Source organism: Oreochromis aureus, linkage group 3 (assembly GCF_013358895.1).
Source record: "Oreochromis aureus strain Israel breed Guangdong linkage group 3, ZZ_aureus, whole genome shotgun sequence".
Classification (NCBI taxonomy): Eukaryota; Metazoa; Chordata; class Actinopteri; order Cichliformes; family Cichlidae; genus Oreochromis; species Oreochromis aureus.
This window is the reverse complement of record NC_052944.1, coordinates 45,864,440-45,884,748: the sequence shown is the minus strand read 5'-3', so window position 1 is coordinate 45,884,748 and position 20,309 is coordinate 45,864,440. Positions and strand designations below refer to the sequence as shown.

At 42.4% G+C, this 20,309-nt stretch overlaps 1 protein-coding gene across 1 annotated transcript; it reads right to left on the bottom strand.

Moving 5' to 3' along the window:
* Window positions 1-9,226: 9,226 nt before the first annotated feature.
* Window positions 9,227-18,831, bottom strand: LOC120439389 (zinc finger protein 121-like). Its single transcript, XM_039610333.1, has 4 exons — window positions 18,536-18,831; window positions 16,405-16,839; window positions 15,574-15,837; window positions 9,227-11,117 (listed from the first exon to the last, which is right to left on the bottom strand). Exons 2-4 carry the CDS (start codon window positions 16,574-16,576, stop codon window positions 9,961-9,963), a joined length of 1,593 nt encoding a protein of 530 aa, XP_039466267.1. The 5' UTR covers window positions 16,577-16,839; window positions 18,536-18,831; the 3' UTR covers window positions 9,227-9,960.
* Window positions 18,832-20,309: the final 1,478 nt, after the last annotated feature.

Below are 20,309 nucleotides of genomic sequence, written 5' to 3'. Positions count from 1 at the left end.
CAGCACACTAATGGCGCACAAGACTTACAAAGGAACCTTCTGACCAAACTTACACAAACATCACATTGGGAAGACATGTCAGAGAGGTAGGCTGATGGGAAAAAACAACGAAAATACATAACATGAGGTGAGAGGAGGAGAAAAAACTCCACTCAGACTGAGCTCCTAGTGGGAGAACAGTTTGAGAACAGAAAAAAACACCTCAGCACAAAAAGCACATGACTATCAACACACCATAGAAACACAAGACAAGCAACAGGGGCGGGTAAAGGGTGAGAGAGAGCCGGTGTAGACAGTGCATCCGGTCCTGCAGCATGTCTGCGCTGGTCCAGTCGACCGCCATCTTCCCCAGGAGGGGACAAGCATCGAAGGCCAACGAAACGTCACAAATGTCTCACATCTCAAAACTAACTCTCTCTCTCTCTCACTATCTCTCTCACTCTCTCTCTCTCTCTCTCACACTAACTCTCTCTCTAACTCTCTCTCTCTCCCCCCCCAAAACTTTCCCTGTTTTGTTTTGTTTTTTTGCTCATAAGCAGAGAGTGCTTGCTAGCGCTAACGTGACGAAACTATTGAGGAAAAAACGCCGCCTATATCTTGTTTATCACGACTCTGGTTTTACGTGGCCTATCAACACAGTTTATAAACTGGTATATATCACAGTGTTGCTTTGTCTTTAAGTGGTCATGTGATTGACTTACCACGACCACTTTATTCTTCCTCAGTCAAACAGCAGCACTCGATTGTTTTGCCCCCTGAGCTCCAGGTGTTGTGCTAGACAGTGATCGTGATTACCGTCCGCGGGAGCGCGCAGCTGCTTAAAGCTGTAGCGTCCAGATTACTTACAGCTACTTCCTGCAGCTGATATAAGATGCGGTAAACTGGACACAGCTTCAACCGTCTGTTTGTTGAAAAATAGTTTCCTTGTTAGTAATTGTAACGGCGTTGTAACGATAGGAATAGTAATTAGTTAGATTACTCGTTACTGAACAAAGTAATGCCGTTAGTAACGCCGTTACTTGTAACGCCGTTATTCCCATCACTGTCGAAGGCGTCTGGAAAGGGAGGGGGGATGAGTGTGTATCAGTGTGTGTGTCCAGAGTTCAGCTGAGACAGTGTCCTTCACCCTGCCAGCCTAAGTAAACAGTCTTCCAGCGAACCCAGGTGGCCTTGCATAGAATGGGAAGAACAGTCTAAACACAGTCCACTATCAGGGTGTTGTTGTTCAGCTCCAGCCTTGAGACCGCAGCTGGAGCCGAAGTGGCATCTGCATGAAGTGATGGTGGTTTTTACTTTAGTGCGAACAACTCATATGAATTTCAAAGCTGTTCTAACAGTCCGACACTGGTCTCTCAATCTCCCGTTGGAGAGCCGTGAGCTTCTCCATGATCTTATCTGTGCTGCACTCAATGAGCCCATTTTGAGAACTCACCACTCGTCCCATCGATTCAATCCCAGCGGGCAGCCTTGTGGGGGTTTGAACAGCCGATTCCGCTTTCTTTAATCTTCGATAAGTCAGGGCCAAGCCAGCTCCGATCAGCAAGAACCCTGTTGTCATGGTTCCAAATAGGTAGATATCTTCAACACTCAGGTTCACCCGAGCCCAGACTTCTCATTGAGAAAAGGGTGTCAATTGCATTCAGGGACCATGAAACTGATCAATGATCAGCTGATCGGCTTTTCTCTCTTGTTTGTTTCTCGCTGACTTTGCGCTAGAAAGAGGAGACCAGCGGATAAACAACAGCAGCACGTTTAAGCTTGATCAGCTGTTGTTAGAATTTATTTAATATTAATTTCTAGTATCAGCTGATGTTTGCTGGAGCCACAGCTGTAAAGCTGCTGGTCATGATGTCGGTTTGGATATGTGGTGAGAGCGAAACATGACGATGAAACCAGGAGATGTCCTTACTGAATCATCAGAGCTGAACAGCTGATGGAGAAACAGGTTTCCCTTTTTGGATCTGTGTGAGCAGATTTTCTCTCACATGAAGAGAGTCCTCAGGTCTGAATGCTGGACACTCAGAGACCTGTGTCTCTGAGTGGGAGACCAGAGATCACATTAACATGTGTGTCCCTGTTTTAACAAACATGCCATATTGGCCCAGTTTATTTTTCTTATCATTGTTGTGAGGAGACAATAAATAGCATTTGTATTTTCTGTTGTACAGTTCATTTGCTGTTATGGATAAAAAGTCTTTTTGTTTTGTTTCTAAATAGCTGATAACTATTCGCTAATAGCTGCCAACATCTGCCAACAAATATAATTCTATAAAGTGGTTCTATATAGTGTGTAATTTATTGCTAATGCAATCATATGGCACACTGACTTCTGAGGAAATTTTAGATGCACTCATCATCAGAAAGGTTGCCGACCTAAACCAGGGGATTTAGAGTATCATAGAGTTTTTGTGGTTTGTTTTCTTTAAGTCATTTCACAGATTTTCTCTATAATTTCAATTCTTTGAGTAAAACAACAAACTTAGGGGATGATTTTGTAATCCGACTTTATGTATGAAAGATTTGACTAAACATAAAACAATCTTCCAACTCAGTCGTCATTCTTATCTTGTGAAATCAAACCAAAGGTTCTGTTGTCTCTAAATCAGGGATTGATGAAATCTTTGGTTTCATCCATTTATGAACATGTTCTCATTCATATTTAATCGTAGTCTAAGTCATTCTTTAGAGGGATAAATGTCATTATCTTCAAATGTGTTTCTGTTGTTTTGGGGGAAGTTTGAAGTCCATTGTTCAAAGTCTGTTAATGAAACTTTATGAAGTTTATGTCGAATGTTTTTCCTATTTTGTATTTGTTTGAATTATTATGTATTTGTGACTCTTTCTGCCATGATGCCAGGTCTCTCTTGAAAACAACATTTTTAATCTCAATTCAATTTTCACCTGGAGAAATAAAGGATGATAATAATAATTTTGTCTTCAGGGAATCATTTCTCTGTAAAACAGCTTCTTCTGAAACTCTTGTTACATTTCTTGTTTATTGTTTGCTGGTGTTAGAAAAATGTCATCGTCTCTGTGTGAACTTAAACTCTACATGTGGTGTCAGCTATAATACGAGCTCTGGAGTCTAATAACGATGCTTTTATTATTGTCTGGTATCCAACCTAACCCTGGGCCTCTGGCTGAATGTGAAACACCAGCAGATGTTAAAAACTGTCTGGGTCACACATGCATCACGTCGTGTGCTTCCTAACATGGATATGATTGGAATCTGGGCCTGTTCAACCGGTGCTGGTATCATTGTTGTTTCTGAGACTTTCCAAGTCTTTACTGGATTACAACGTAGCAACTGATGGATTTAACATTTAGCACTCAGACTGTCCCAGAAAAGGCGGAGGTCTGGAAGTTTATGTGAAGCTCTGTCTTGCTGCTCAAGTCTTCTTCTCTCGATCTGCACCTCAGCGATTTGAAATCTTGGGCTTAACTATTGATCTGTTTGGAAATCAGACTGTTGTTGGCTGCTATCAGCCTCCATCTGCTTCCCCCAGCACATCACCGTCTCTGGTTCAACTTTTATCTGAACTGCATTTTAATGACGTCTTTCAGATGGATGATTTTCATTGGGACTGGCTTTCTTCTGTGTCTGATGATTTTAAGGCACGCTGCTTGTTTTTAAAATTAACTCAAATTATTTAAAGCCTCACACGCCTTGATCCTAAACACCCAGATAAATCTGCTCTTATTGACCTTTTTTAACTAATATGCTGCGTAAGTTTTCCACATCTGTAGTTTTTGCCAACGACCTGAGTGATCACTGCATAGTTGGTGCTGTGAGAAACTAAAATCTCACGCTCCGAGCCCCGCATCAGTTTTAACTGGGGTCGATAAACAGGCTGACAATGTCAGTTTGGGAATATTTACAGGAGAGTTGCGTCTACTTTGTGGACAGACACGCCCCTTTTTGCCAGGTCAGGGTGAAAGGTCGGGACAGGCCTGGTTTGGTTCAGTACCGGCCGATCTCCTACATGAGAGAAACCAGGCCTGGGCAGGAAGTCTGGCTCTGATGCCGATTGGCTACGTTTTCATTAGCTGTGTAATCGGATTACTGCCTCCATCATCAAGATCCAATGTGACCATTTTTTACTTTAACGACTGACAGTCCAAACGACCGTAGGAGGTTTTGGCAAACTATAAAGTGTCTCTGCCAGCTGTGACTCCTCAGAGCTACCTCCTCACTTAAATATCGACTCCACTCCTGTGTCAGACAAAACTGAAATGTTGCTTTAACAAACACTTTGTTGCTTCTTGTTCTTTGTTCAGCACAGTATCTGATGGTAAACCTCTTGCACACAACTCTGCTCGTAGTTCCTGGTTACTGATACCTTTTCCTTCACACCTGTCACAGTAGAAGAGGTTTGTATGAAGGGAATGAAGGGAAGCCAAAACAGGAGAAATCTGCTGTCTTTCTAGTCCAGCGGTTCCCAAACTTTTTTTGCTGCGCCTTTGTTGTACAAGACAAATAATAACTCTGTTACGCTACGTCCACACCTACACGGGTATTTTTGAAAACGCAGCTTTTTCGTTCAGACGTAAACGGCATTTCGAATCACTGAAAACTCGTTTTTTGCGTTTATGTGTGGACAAGGAATACAGAGTTCGTCACGCAACGTCAAAGGTATGTGCCTTTTTTCACGTCACGCTATTGTTTACATGAGATGAATTGCAGAATGGCAGATGGAGACAAAATACTGTTAATCTGACTATCTGCAGGTTTTACACGCTTACATAGACGCACGCAGTTACTGTCCCTCTATTTACAAAGGCAGAGGCGTCACGATGTGATTATTTTACGTGTTCTTGTTTTTTTTCCTGTGTAATAATATTCAACATTGTGATCAATACATTTTTCAAAAAATGTCTCTCTGTTCAAAATGGGTTTAAAAACATAACCAGCTGTGGGATACTGTTTGTCCGTGATTTGAACTGGGGGAACAAATCGTCACGATCAGCTTGATGTTATTTGTATCCCGCTGTAACTTTACTGTATAAAGTATAGTATAGTATGTATATCTCCAAAATGTCAGGAGTAGTTAGCCATTACAAGAAGTGTTTGTGGACTAAAAATCAAGAATGTGGGATACTGTTTGTCCGTGATTTGAAGACCCCAGCGCTGCCTTTGACGAAGGGAAAAACGATTCTGCAGGGAGACCTACCTCAGCACTTGTGCAGGTGAAACCAAAGGGCAGATATGCTGTTAGGTTTTTGTATTGTGATTGTCATTTATGCTTAGAAATATTGATGCCATATACATAGAGGTGTATAATCGATTGTGTAGTGATAGGATGTGTCATCTTCAGTAGGCTGTAAAAGGCTTTGTGTGCATTCCAGAGCATTCTGGTATTCACCCCCCACATTCCAGGAGCACGGGAGAGGTCGTACCTTGTCTTATTGTTTTATGGTAGGATAAACGTGTTTTAGTCTAAGTGCCTTTTGTTTAGATGGACGGCTCTTCACGCGGACCTGAGCCGTGCGGTTTCACGCAGGCTTATAAAAAAGAGAGCGACGGCTCCTTAATTGTACGGCCGCGCCGTTTCACGCGGGCCTATGCCGTGCGGTTTCACGCAGGCAGGTGAAGCTCAGTGACTGCGCGGGTACACGCGAGTCCAGGAGCTCAATGGCCGTGCGGGTTCACGCAGGCTGGGGAAAGTTATAGGCCTATTTTGTGTTGTTGTTGTTGTGTTGAGTGTGTTTGTGTGAGTAAGTGCGGAGTAGAACACGTGGTCTGTGACGCCGACTGTTGTTGTTATCATGGGTTCCTAAGCAACTAAGAGTGCGTCAGAGTTTGACAGACTGGACTTCGCTGCTGGCAGCGCAAAGTATTTAAACAAAAGAGAGCGATGGCTCCTTAGCTGCGCGGGTTCACGCGAGCACGGTCGCGCAGGTTTCACGCGGACCTGAGCCGTGCAGTTAATCGCAGGCTTATAAATGGAAGAGATTCAAATATGTCTGTGAGGGTTTCAGTCATCCAGGTCATCGTAGTCAAAGGAGTTTGCAAAGAAAAGCGTCTGGACTTCTTTAAGTTGCTTGAAGACGTTTCACCTCTCATCCGAGAAGCTTCTTCAGTTCTAAGGTCAAATGGCCGAGAGTCCCAGATTTAAACCCAGTGGGAGACTCCCCCCAAGGAGGGACAAAGGACCCCCTGGTGATCCTCTAATCACATGCGCCAAGGTGTGAAAGCGGGTGTGGGACCTAATCAGCCAGGGTTTCGGGTGAGCTCATTGTGAAACCTGGCCCCACCTTGTCATGTGAATTCCTGAGGTCAGATGGCCCAGGATGTGAGTGGGCGTTAAGGCGTCTGGGGAGGGAACTCAAAACTGGATTATAGATGGCAGACAGTTGGTGTTGTAAACCACCGCCTCTGTTCAAAGATGGTCGCTCACAGTGGACATAGATGGCCTCTTTCACTCCTCTTTCAAACCATCTGTCCTCTCTGTCCAATATGTGAACATTGGCATCCTCGAAAGAGTGACCTTTATCCTTAAGATGCAGATGGACTGCTGAGTCTTGTCCTGTGGAGGTGGCTCTTCTATGTTGTGCCATATGCTTGTGAAGTGGCTGTTTGGTCTCTCCAATGTAGAGGTCTGGGCATTCCTCGCTGCACTGTACAGCATACACCACGTTGTTCAGTCTGTGTTTCGGAGTTTTGTCTTTCGGGTGAACCAGTTTGTGTCTGAGTGTGTTGCTGGGTCTGAAGTACACTGGGATGTCATGCTTGGAGAAAACTCTCCTGAGTTTCTCTGATACACCGGCTACATGGGGGATGACAACGTTGTTGCGTCTGTCTTTCTTATCCTCCCTCGCTGGTGTCTGATCTTCTTTTCTGTGCATCTTTGCTGACTTTATGAACGCCCAGTTAGGATAACCACATGTTTTCAGTGCTTCCTTTACATGTGTGTGTTCCTTCTTTTTTCCCTCAGGGTTAGAGGGAACAAGTTCTGCCCGGTGGTGTAGGGTCCTAATTACTCCAAGTTTGTGTTCCAGAGGGTGATGGGAGTCAAAGAGGAGGTACTGGTCTGTGTGTGTGGGCTTCCGGTAAACTTCAATGTTGAGGTTGCCATTCTCTTCAATGTGCACAGCGCAGTCCAGGAAAGGCAAGCAGTTATCCTTTGTGTCTTCCCTGGTGAACTTGATGTTTTTATCCACAGCGTTAATGTGCGCAGTGAAGGATTCCACTTCTTGTGTCTTGATTTTGACCCAGGTGTCGTCTACATATCTGTACCAGTGGCTGGGTACTCTCCCTTTAAAAGAGCCAAGAGCCTTTCTTTCCACTTCCTCCATGTAAAGGTTGGCTACAATAGGTGACACAGGGGAGCCCATGGCACAGCCATGTTTTTGTCTGTAGAAGCCCTCGTTGTATTTGAAGTATGTTGTGGTAAGGCAGAGGTCTAACAGTGTGCAAATCTGATCGGGTGTGAAGTTGGTCCTGTCTTCCAAGGAGCTGTCTTCTTGTAGTCGTTTTCTGACAGTCTCCACTGCTTCCGTGGTGGGTATGCAAGTGAAGAGAGAGACTACATCAAAGGACACCATGGTTTCATCTGGATCCAGGGTAAGTTTCTGGACCTTGTCGGTGAAGTCGGTGGAGTTCTTGATGTGATGTGGGGTGTTCCCCACGAGAGGTGCAAGGATGGTAGCAAGGTGTTTCGCAATGTTATAAGTGGCTGAGTTTATGCTACTGACTATGGGTCTGAGTGGGACCCCTTCCTTGTGGATTTTAGGAAGTCCATAAATGCAGGGTATGGCATCCCCTGGATAAAGGCGGTGATATGTGAGGCGGTCAATGATTTTGTCCTTTTCAAGGTCTTGAAGGCAAGCTATTTCTTTTTGTAGCTGCTTGTGGGGTCTCGTTTTAAAGCTTCAGAGGTGTTGTTGTCACTGAGGAGAGTAGTGATCTTCGTGTGGTAATCTGTTGTGTTTAGGACCACGGTGCACCTTCCCTTATCCGCTGGTAATATAGTGATGTTGTGGTCTTTGCTCAGGGAAGCGACGGCCTTCTTTTCTTGTAGTGTAAGGTTAGACGAGAGGACTTTCGCACTGGAGAGGGTGGCTGAGACTTTCATCCTGATTTGCTCTGCTTCTGTCTGTGATAATTTATTAATCCGTATGGCGGTTTCTGTGGCTGTGATGAGGTCCACTATGGGCAGCTGTTGCGGAGAAATGGCGAAATTGAGTCCTTTGGCTAAAACCCTCTTTTCAGGTTCAGTGAGATTCCGGTCTGAAAAGTTCTTTACCCATTTCTCCCGACTGTCTTCAGGTGTGTTTTCTTCTCTGAGTTGTGTGGTTTCAGACTGAGGAGTGTGGGTTTTTGAAAGCAAGGTGTGAAATTTCCTGCGTTGTCTTTCTTTTCCTTGAGAGTGTTGGGACTCTCTGGGACTCTCGGCCATTTGACCTTAGAACTGAAGAAGCTTCTCGGATGAGAGGTGAAACGTCTTCAAGCAACTTAAAGAAGTCCAGATGCTTTTCTTTGCAAACTCCTTTGACCAAGAGATTAAAATCTTAGAAATTTTCAGAAAACACAGCAGCCTTGAAGAGCGTGTGGAGAAGGCCAGCCCACATCGGCAGCAGTTAAGCTATGCTCTGGTGAATGGCTTTCCCCCACCCCTTGCTGACACAAAATGTTTAGATGATTCTTTAGATTGCCCTGATCAACAACAGCCTGTGCTCCAGACCATTAATTTAACCAGTTGTTAAAAGTAATCTGCATTAAGCTTAGGGTTGCTCAAATTTAGTACAATGACATATGAGATGAAGTAAAATAGGCAAATATTTAAATATTAAATATTATAATAATAATAATATTAATAATGATAATAAACTTTACTTATAAAGCACACCTAAAAACCAAGGGTATACCAAGGTGCTTAACAAGTAGACATAGAGAATAAAAGAAAGGTAAATAGAAATAGGACCAAAGCAAGTACTAGGTATGCAAGCAGATGGCTGTCACTGATACATAGGAGAAGCAGCAGATACATATCAAACAAAGAATTAAAATAAGCATAAAAGTACATAATGTAAAATCACAAGTGAAATGTTAACTACAAGGAAAGGCAAGATTGAATAAGTGGGTCTTCAGTCGTGATTTAAACAATGCAATAGAATGAGAGGCGCAGATACCGAGAGGGAGGTTATTCCACAGTACGGGGGCAGCCAGAGCAGATGCATGGTCACCCCTCTAGCTTGCGCCGGAAGTAGTTCATAGCAGATCTAAGTGTTCTAGCAGGAGAATGTGGCCTAAGACGTTCACTAAGATAACTCTGAGCTAATTTATGAATAGTTTTGAAGGTAAGCAGTAATATTTTAAATTGAGTACTACACATGAAAGAAGAACAGCTTTCAGTGACAATAACCACCTGCAGCCACAAGATGGCAGTAATATAAATAGATTAAATATTAAATGAAGGTGAGGAGCTTTATGATAGCGCTGTCTGGAATTAAAGGAGAGACATTGCTTTATTTTGGCACATTTTAATTTATCAGTATTGTTTTAAATTTGACAGTGCAAGCTTGTCCTGATAGAACACCACTGTCAGAAACAAAGAAAAACTTTTGTAAAATAAGGCAGAACACTCTGTTATGCTGCTTTCACACATTTGAGATTACATCTTTGTAAGACAAAAATCTTAAAATCTTAATAAACCCTAAAAACACATGAACAACACTTAAATCAATGGAATTTAACAATGAATTAAATTTAAACAATGAATTAAATTTAACAATGAACCAGCAGAACAGGAGCATACTGTTCTGCTTAACAAGTGTAAGATTAAAGTGTAACTTTAATCTTAAAGTTTTCTTGTAAATAAAAGAATATGGTAATAAACTGAACAAACAACCCCGAGATGTCTTTACTGTTTTGGATCTAAAATATTGACTTTAATATGGATCATCTCAGGTGTTCACCAATGACTCACGGTTTCCCCACATTTTATAAGTATGAACATTTTAACCAGTATGAATTCTCATGTGCTTCTTTAAGTGTATCCTCTGGGCAAATCTTTTCCCACAGGTGCTACAAGAATATGGTTTCTCACTTGTGTGACTTCTCATGTGTTTTATGAGCCCTGATGAGGTAACAAATCTTTTCCCACATGTGCTACAAGAATACGGCTTCTCACCTGTGTGAATTCTCGTGTGTGTTTTCAACGCTGATGAGGTAACAAATCTTTTCCCACATGTGCTACAAAAATACGGTTTCTCACCTGTGTGAATTCTCGTGTGTGTTTTGAATGCTGATGAGGCAGCAAGTCTTTTCCCACAGGTGCTACAAGAATACGGTTTCTCACCTGTGTGAATTCTTGTGTGTGTTTTCAACGCTGATGAGGTAACAAATCTTTTCCCACATGTGCTACAAGAATAGGGCTTCTCACCTGTGTGAATTCTCGCGTGTTTTTTGAACACTGATGGGTCAGCAAATCTTTTCCCACATATGCTACAGGAATACGGCTTCTCACCTGTGTGAATTCTCGTGTGTTTTATGAGCCCTGATGAGTGAGCAAGTCTTTTCCCACATGTGCTACAGGAATACGGTTTCTCACCTGTGTGAATTCTCTTGTGTATTCTGAACGCTGATGGGTCAGCAAATCTTTTCCCACATATGCTACAAGAATACGGCTTCTCACCTGTGTGAAGTCTTAGATGTGTAGTCATGTATTTATTCTGCAAAGTTTTTCCACACACGTCACATTGTACAGACTTGTTCTTTGTGTCCTTTCTACTTTGACCCGCTGACACAGGAGTGTTATCTACTCTCTGACTGCGACTTCTCTTTCTGTGTCTGTTCTTCTGCTCTGCAATTCTAGTAGATCCTGAGTGCACATGCCGATTTCCTTCATGATCTCGGCTCTCTGCTTCCGGAGAGCTGTGAGGAAGGAGCTGCTCACTGTTTGGTTCTGGTTCACTGTGGGAACTTTCCTCGTAAGCGGGTGTCACCATGAAGACATGAGCCTCCTGCTTCAATCCAAGCTGCTCTCCCTCCTGTTCCTCTTTAATCTGTGGAGGCTCTGGCTCCTTCTGGTCCAGACTGGAGTTCCTCTCCTGGTTACAGACCTGCTGGTCGGTAAAAATCTCCTCTTCCTCAAAAGCATGCTGCTGTTGGACATCTGAAGGCACAAGGGGAAAAATGATAGCAAAACAAACATTTGAGAAAATATTTACTGTTTTTAGTTCTGACACTCTTATTAGCAAAGTTCAAAGTTCAAATTCATAGATAGATGTTCAATAGATGATCAATAGATATTGGGTTTTTTTGGTAAATGAATGTGGATGTCTGGATTGGCAAAAGTTATAAGAAGGCATGCTGGGGCACAGCTCTTTCACACAGTGGTAAACGTTTTGACTGTGCTTGAAATGCCATGAAAACTCTCTTCTTGTCTGATAAATTTGGGTTTAGAAATTCTGAATTCCATATTTTCCAAAACAGAATACAATATTTATTCATACTTACCCAGACCTGTAAACTGTTCAAATCTAACCAAGAAAGATAGGCTTCAGATATCCTATGGCATTCTTTGTAGGAGCCGCTTCCTGTACCAGAATTGTGTTAAGGCAGCTAAAGCAGCTTTCCTATCAGATATTATTGAGACTAACAGCCACAACCCCTGAATGTAGGGCTGCACGATTAATCGTTAGAAAATCGCGATCTCGATTCATACTTACGTGCGATCTCATTTCCAAATGACAACGATTTAAAAAAAAGAAAACAAAACAAAAAAAAAAAGACAACGACAATTGTACCGCATTTTGATCCGGGACATAACCTGCATGAAAACAAGCGCTCACTCTTCCTGCTCAACAAATGACAAGGGCGGAGCCTTATACCACGTGATACAGAAGCTGTGCCGTGTGATGCTCAAATTGGCAGGAAAGAAACAACGGAGAACACGTCAGGGATGACGAGAAAGTGACAGGAGAAAATCTGTCCCGGTCAACCACCCAAACATCAATAACGGGAACCTTATACAGCGCTTCCCTATACACGTCGAACTCCCGCAGGCACAAAGAAATTACGGAGGCTATTACTTATCACCTGGCTAAAGATATGGCTCCCATCAACACTGTGCAAAACGAGGGATTTAGGAAAATGATCAACACCCTAGACCAGGGGTCGGCAACCTGCGGCTCCGGAGCCGCATGCGGATCTTTAGTCCTTCTACGGCTCCGCGTGGGTCGGGAAATAAATAATTTTTGTAAGTAATTAGCTAAAGTCTATTTTATTTATGTTAGTTCTTTTTAACTCGTAGTTCTAAATTGGAAGATTATTGTGATATTGAAATATAAATATAAAATTATATTCTATTAGTTTTTGATCGATCAAAATAAGCGTCACACTTGCGGAAGCCGATATACCCGCCGAAACGCCCGCCAACCCCAGGTAGGCCAATTATGGATCTTCGGATCCACATTATGTCAGCAGCTGTTCTCCAAAACAAACACGTTCACGCCTCACAGACGACAGCTTACAGTCGTATGCGTAAAGATGAAAGTGACTTCGTACAGCCCCGATCGTACAACAGACGCTGTGCACAGAGGTTCAGGAGCGGAAGTCCCATTGTAAACATATCACGGCAGACCCGACTATGTTTCCATGAACACGCTTTTCAGCATCTTTTTATTGACCACTTTTCACACACGGTTGCTTTACGCATACAGCCGGTGTTAAAGCTCGCAGCCCGACACACACCAACACAACAGCATAGGTGGCACAGACGTTAAGGCGGCGAGGCGTGATTGCGGGTACCGCTAAGGTGCGTCCGCCTCCCCTGCAGCGGCGCTGCAGTCCACGCCCCACCACACACATTAACCAGGTACAATACATAGTTAGGCGGAATTTTGCAAAGTTCAAAATGTGTTAATTACATAAATAAAATGTAATTTTCTCTGTAGCACTTCATGCATTTAAGCAACACACCTCAGTTGTTCACACAAAGCATAAAGGTAAAAAAAAAACCCAATATATACAGTGTTATGTTCATTTTAGATGTCAAAAGTATTTATGGCTCCCAGAGTTTTCTTTTCGTGTGGAAATCGCGTCCAAATGGCTCTTTGGGTGTTAAAGGTTGCTGACCCCTGCCCTAGACAAACGCTACACAGTGCCGTCCCGCAACTATTTCTCTATTGTTGCACTACCTGCTCTATACACGCAGTGTCTAGCAACGGTGGAGACGGAATTTCAAGCAGTACAACATTTTGCGGCAACGACAAAATGTGAGGCATTTATTGTTTTTATGTTTATTTATTGTTTTTATGTTCAGTTTCAACTGTTACGAAGTTGATGTGCAGTTAATAAGTGCTATTAATATTTATATTGGAAAAGAAAATCGTGAGAGAATCGTGATCTCAATTCTAAGCAAAAAAATCGTGATTCTCATTTTTTGCAAAATCGTGCAGCCCTACCTGAATGTTATTCAAAATTTGTAATTTAGTGATAAATCCCTGTCCTGGATCGGCCTGAGCAATTTATTAATCATTTTATTGGAAAAGTTTAATTACTGAAGGCTTTACACCCTCACTCTCGTGTTGAATCCTGTTCCGGTTTTAGGATTCATGTCGACCTTTTCTCACTTTGAGGTGTTATCACTCCCTACTCTTAAGGGATTAATTGAACGATCGAGAAGCTCAAATTCTATGCATGATATCCTTCCATCCCGCATTATCAAGACAACGACCCGAAACACTGCTCAAAATCCACTAAGGCATTTATGCAGAGGAACAAGTACAACGTTCTGCAATGGCCATCTCAGTCCCCAGACCTGAATGTTATTGAAAACCTGTGGTGTGAGTTAAAGAGAGCTGTCCATGCTCGGAAGCCATCAAACCTGAATGAACTAGAGATGTTTTGTAAAGAGGAATGGTCCAAAATACCTTCAACCACAATCCAGACTCTCATTGGAACCTACAGGAAGCGTTTAGAGGCTGTAATTTCTGATAAAGGCAGGTCTACTAAATATTGATTTCATTTCTTTTTTGTGGTGCCCAAATTTATGCACCTGCCTGATTTTGTTTAAACAATTATTGCACACTTTCTGTAAATCCAATAAACTTCATTTCACTTCTCAAATATCACTGTGTGTGTCTCCTATATGATATATTTAACTGACATTTTTTATTGTAACAACCAACGATTTATACAGGGAAATAATGACTATTAACAAGGTTGCCCAAACTTTTGCATCCCAATGTAAACATGATTACACAGTTACACAATCATACCAAAACTCTGTCCTGATAGTTTCCACTTTCTCTTTCGTATCAGACATACTGAGACAATATTCGGGATAAATAACCATGAAAACAATTTATTTACTCAGTTTAGAGGTTTACACATCACATCATTATAATCATTGAGCCTGTTTCTCTTGAATCGTCCACTTGATAGCGCAGTAGAGCAAATGAATCATCACAATGCTTCAAACCAGGAGTCGACCAGTTGGATGGAAAGCTTCAGTTCACCACCAGGCTTCATCTCACCATCACTAGTTTGAAGTCCACACTTTCGACCCACAGTGAAAGGGAGACTCTGGGTCGCTGCATCTTGCTGCTGTGTCGTCTTAAATTGGTCATGTGATTTTGATGCGCCGGCACGTCTGTCGACCCCAGAGGGTTAAAGGGCCGTCACTAATTTCTCGTGTTTGCCCTTGTGTAAAGTGTCCAGTTAGGATTGATGTAAATAGTAAAATTTGCTTTTGTTGATACTCCCTTATGTTGGGTAAATGTTTTACACAGTATTGTTTGCATTGTTGTATTACACATTTAATTCATTCTGTTCATGTAAAACTTAAGACTTGTGCTTTCCCAACAGAAACCACACACTCACTTCACCACACAGCATGCAGCATTTTACTACACTCCAAATCCACTCACTCACAGTATGGATGTTTAACCCGGATTCCTGTTCAATAAATAAGTGAATGAAAGATACATGAGTGGAAGTGGATTTTGTGGATAAGCCATCTGTTCTTATTAGACACTGTGTTGAGATTGTGGATGCATAGAGTCAGGACCTTATCACCCAGACAGTCATAGTTCAGGAAGTCAAATTTGTCTCTCTTAAAGTGACATCCTCGATCACAATAACATTTTCAGATATTTTGGTTTAAAGGTTACAAAACTGAATTCACAACTACGCATTTGATTTACAATGACAAAATATTAATGACCACAATTTGAGCCCATATCTGACATCCATCCATCAATTCTCTCCCACTTGTCCTTATCAGGGTCTGGGGTGGTGGGGGGGCTGGAGCCAATCCCAGGGAGAGGCAGGCTTCACCCTGTACAGGTCAACAGTCTGTCGCAGGGCCAACACAGAGAGACAGACAACTATTCGCACTCACATTCACACCTATGGGCAATTTAGAATGATCAACTAACCTAACCCAGCTGTCTGCATGTCTCTGGAGAGTGAACAAGGGGAGAACATGCAAACTCCACACAGAAAGGCCCGGACACATGGTGGAGTCAAACCTTGTTGCTGTGAGCCAACAGTGGTAACCACTGTTCCACTGTGACGCCCGTGAGTCATATTCAGTGTTATTAAGACATCACAGTTTTACATACCTATTCTGTGTAACTTTATCACAGGTTTCCGGATGGTCTCCATCAGTCTGAGCTGCTCTTCATCAGTCCAGACGATAATGCCTTCAGCCTCCTGCTTCAGTCCAAGCTGCTCTCCCTCCTGACTGCTGCAGGGTTCCTCCTGTTCCTCTTTAACCTGTGGAGGCTCTGGGTCCTCCTGGTCCACACTGGAGTTCCTCTCCTGGTTACAGACCTGCTGCTCATCCAGACCCTCCTCTTCCTTACGGTCATGATGTTGTGGTAGATCTTGAAGAACAAAGAAACAGAAGAACAATAATCACTAATGTGTTGATACATAAACTCAAACTATTTTATAAAGCATGAATCAAAACCTGAATAAATGGTGATCAGCCTGTCACATGACCCATTATGAGCCACAGACACACAACAGCTCAGGGAAATAGTTGTATACACTCACAGCTACACGCTAACATGTTAGCATTGAAGCTCCTCACTGTGAGCAAAGACACAAAGTTCACCAAACTAAACTGCAGGGTGACACCATGAAAACATCAGTGTGTGAAATCCTTCTTTAAATGAAGCTTCACTTCAACTTCAGAGAAGTCTGTTAACAACTTGTTAAATGTGTTTTCTGCTGACATCTAACTAGATCTTTACTGCACAGTCTCAGTGTTTACAGAGGATCTAAAACACTGACGCCTGATGACCATGGACCTGCACCAGTCCAACATAGTCCATCACTGGACACTGACCCACAGCACTGATAAATACCCAGTTTAACTTCTTCTAGTAAAGTCAGTCACACTGAAGAATCTGAGCTTGAACAGCACAGAGTTAAAAACATGTCCATACCTATGATGTGTGAGTTTCTGTCGGGTTTCCGGCTGATATCCAGCAGTCTGTGCTGACGGTTGATCTCCTCCTCATACTGGACGATGGTTTTTTGAACCTCTGAGAAGATTTCTTCACAAACAGCAGTTAGTCTCTCCTTGATGAACTCTCTCAGATACTGAACTGAACTCATTGCTGCTTCAACTCAGGCTGAGCGGATCGATACAAGCATCGATGAAGTGATACAGACGTTGGTGTCAGATCCACACTGACGTGAGTGGATCTATACTTTAGTTTGTGTCTCTCCTCTAAGTTCAGTCCGCTTCATCAACAGCAGCCATGTCTGCACACACACCGCTCCTCTACCACAGTAGTGCTGTCCTCCTCCGTTCTTCTTCAGGGCTTCGATGGCGTTTGACAAATCAGCTTACAGGTGCATTAATCCCGCCTACTGGACTGGAGTGTGGACAGGAGAACAGCAGGAAAAACAAGTATAATTATATTCTTTTATCAGTCTTATAATTCAATAGTATAATTTGCCATTTACGCCTAGATTTCTGAGTTTAATGAGGAGTCTCTCTTTCCATAACATGTTGTATGGCTGTATTAAAGAAGACAGCTATCATCATTTTCTTATTTGTTTGAGCTTTCCTGATTTCTGATTCCAAACATAATAAACTATCCATCGTCCCTCTTTCTTTATGAAACCCACTCTGATCCCCAGAGAAGAGACTGTTAGTATCTAAAAATCAGCTTCATCTGTTTTCATTCTCTCCATGGTCTTCCCCAACAATACGATGGGTTTTTAACTAGTTTACTATTATCTTTAAAATGCACACTGGATTCATTCAACACGTTTATGAGAACGCATCAATTTACTGGAAGATTTAATTACACACTAATCAATATTACAAACAAATAGTATATTTATTTAAATAACCTCAAAACATTTCTGACTGTGTGTTTAAATGAAATAAAGTCAAAGGTAAGTCAAGGTCTCCTCCTGACACTGATTTTCTTTCCACACTTCTGGGTTTTTAGCACGGCCGTCGTCTCTGCTCTGTTTAGCTGTTACAGATAAATGATCAGACTGTGCATCTTTACTTTAAGTTCAGCCTTTTCTTCATCATCCGTTGCATTTATATCGTTCACCAACACCTGCTGTCACAGCTGATAAGAACATTATATCAGTAACACTGTGTTCTGTGAACTATTATATCTTTTTCCCCTCTCATCATTAATACACATCCATATTATTACCTTATGGATCAGGCAGCAGGTTATTGAGTCGTGTGTCTTTACCTTGCTGAACCACATCCACATAATAGTTATCTCACGATTAACGAACTCAAAAATACGTCTATTTAATCTGAACAAGCATCTAAAAACAGTCAGTGATCACTGTCGGCCCCTCTCCGTTTTTATTACCACTGTTCATTTTAAAGCTCAGTTTTTAAACCCTTACGATGTCTCTACAGCCCAGCCCATGCAGCAGTATGTTAATGACTAACCTCGTATTGTGGATGGATTATCTCAGTTGTTCTCCTGACTGAAGTTTGGTCCGTTTACAGCATCCTGCCATGTGATTACATTTGTCCCTAACCATCGGGAACCCTCAGGTTTATTGAGTGGAAAAAAGTTAGTGTTCATCTTCCAGCTTCACTGTGTTTATATTATGCTAACATAACTGTGTCGCTAGCCACCACGTAGCACGTCATTATATACCAGCTAGCCCAGCTAGCTAACCCTACAAACGTCACTGCTGTTTAGTTTTCTGTCTTCATTTATGTCTGAAGTGATAGCAGAGCTGTAGGTTTGATTTTTTCAGAAATCCCTCAGTCAGGGTTTGCGTGCCTCAGTGACACTAAGAGCTGGACCAGCAGAAGCTTAGCCTTCAGGTGGGACACCCAAGGTGGTCAGATCTTAGGGTAGAGGCCTGACAAAGTGCAATCCAATTACAAGACAAAAACTGTTTTCTAGAGCACCCCACCATCCCATCTCTTTGCCGCCTCCGTATCCACCATGTTGTCCCCTTTACTTTTCTGTCTGCCCCCTCATATATGCATGTCTACAACGGGCCCAGATATTAGCACTCTTAATCTCCCTACAGGCGTATTTTATCGCTGTTGTAGCTGAATCTGGTTCCACTCACCGAACGACGACCGTCTGGAGACGATTTTATGATCACTTTAAATCCGTCCTCGTGTCTCGTTGTCACGGTTACACTGCGCTCACTGTCCGTTTACTTTCACTCTGCTTGTTGTTCTCCTTTCCCGCTTTGTTTTTATCTTATTTCACCTCTACATCATCTTTCCCGCCATCTACTCCTGTTCTCATTTCACTTCCGTCACTTCGCTCTGCCGCCTGCTGTCCATTCACAGACTAACCGGCCAACCGTCGCCATCCTCTTGTCGCCCCTCCCCCCTCCACTCGTGCTCTGCTGTGGTTTGTTGTCGTGCGGTCACGTGACTGAGCAGACGCCTTTGTTTGTTTGTTTGTTTGTTTTTGGTTTCCTAAACTTATAGAGACAGTGTAAACAGGTCCAACAAATCTGCGATATGTTGAAAGACACTTCTTTAACCTTGTTATCGATACAGTATTTATCACAGGTCCTTCATGCATTCTCCTGCTGTTTATCATTACATAAGGAAGAGCAGGCGTGTTTAGAAGCAGAGACAGTAACAAAACTAATTATATTACTAATATGGTTCTTTAAATATTTCTCTTTCAACACACAAGTGACAAAAATATATAAAGCTGTCATAAATTCTTCTAAACTGAAGGCTAAATCACCAACATCAGAGTTTGGTAACAGTATGAGGACACTTTTTGGTACAGCATCAAAAACTACAGCAGGTTCTTTTGGATATTTGTCTTTTCTTTCTTCATCAGCTTTTTCATCAGCTCTGCATTTCTAGTAGATCCTGAGTCTACATCCTAACTTTCTTCATGATCTCGTTTCTCTGCTTCAGGAGAGCTGAGAGAACGAAGCTGCTCATTGTTGGGTTTTGGTTCACTGTGGTCACTTTCCTCATAATTATGAGAAGGTATCAGCCTCCTGCTTCAGTCCAAGCTGGTCTCCCTTCTGACTGCTGCAGAGTTTCTCTTGACCAGCATAGCAGTGATCAGCTGGAAGTCCAGTCTTCTTCAGCTGCTCCAACAAAGCTGCTAACTTGGTGTTTTCCTCCAGGACAGGCCTCAGTGTGAAAGTCTTCCTGTCCTCTTCATCCCAGAAACTTTTAATACAGCAGCTGTGTCCACAGGTTGTTGTCACAGGAGTTGTTGCTATAGTTTCTATTTAATGAGCAGTTTGGGTTCATCTGGGTGGCGCCAGTGTCCGGCAGCCTCGCCTCTGTCAGTGCGCCCCAGGGCAGCTGTGGCTACAATGTAGCTTGCCATCACCAGTGTGTGAATGTGTGGATGACTGAATGTAGTATAAAGCGCTTTGGGGTCCTTAGGGACTAAGTAACGTGCTATACAAATACAGGCCATGTACCATTCTTGGATTTACAGATTCATCATCGCCCCACAAATGTGATGTTATATTAACATTTTCATTTGTAACAAGTAAGAAATGAAAACATTATAAAATCACCACAGGCCCGACAGTTATTCAGTTAATTAATTATTTGATTAACAAGAGCTTTAAGAGCATCTACACCAATTATAGTAGCATTACTGAGGAGGAGGCTGGTTTTTATGAAAGTACAATTTAACTTGAGACATTAAAACAAATTTGCTGTGACTGTACTGTGCATGTACGGTTATTACAGGTTCATGTTGATGTTCTTTATGCTTGAATTTGTTGTGCAGGCTGTAAATATGGCAGCATTAATCTGTTCTCTCTGTTTTTGTGTAATGAAATGAAATGAATTCAGTCTAATCCGTCACCACCAAAGTTGCTCGGCGTCTAGTCCATCTGCTCT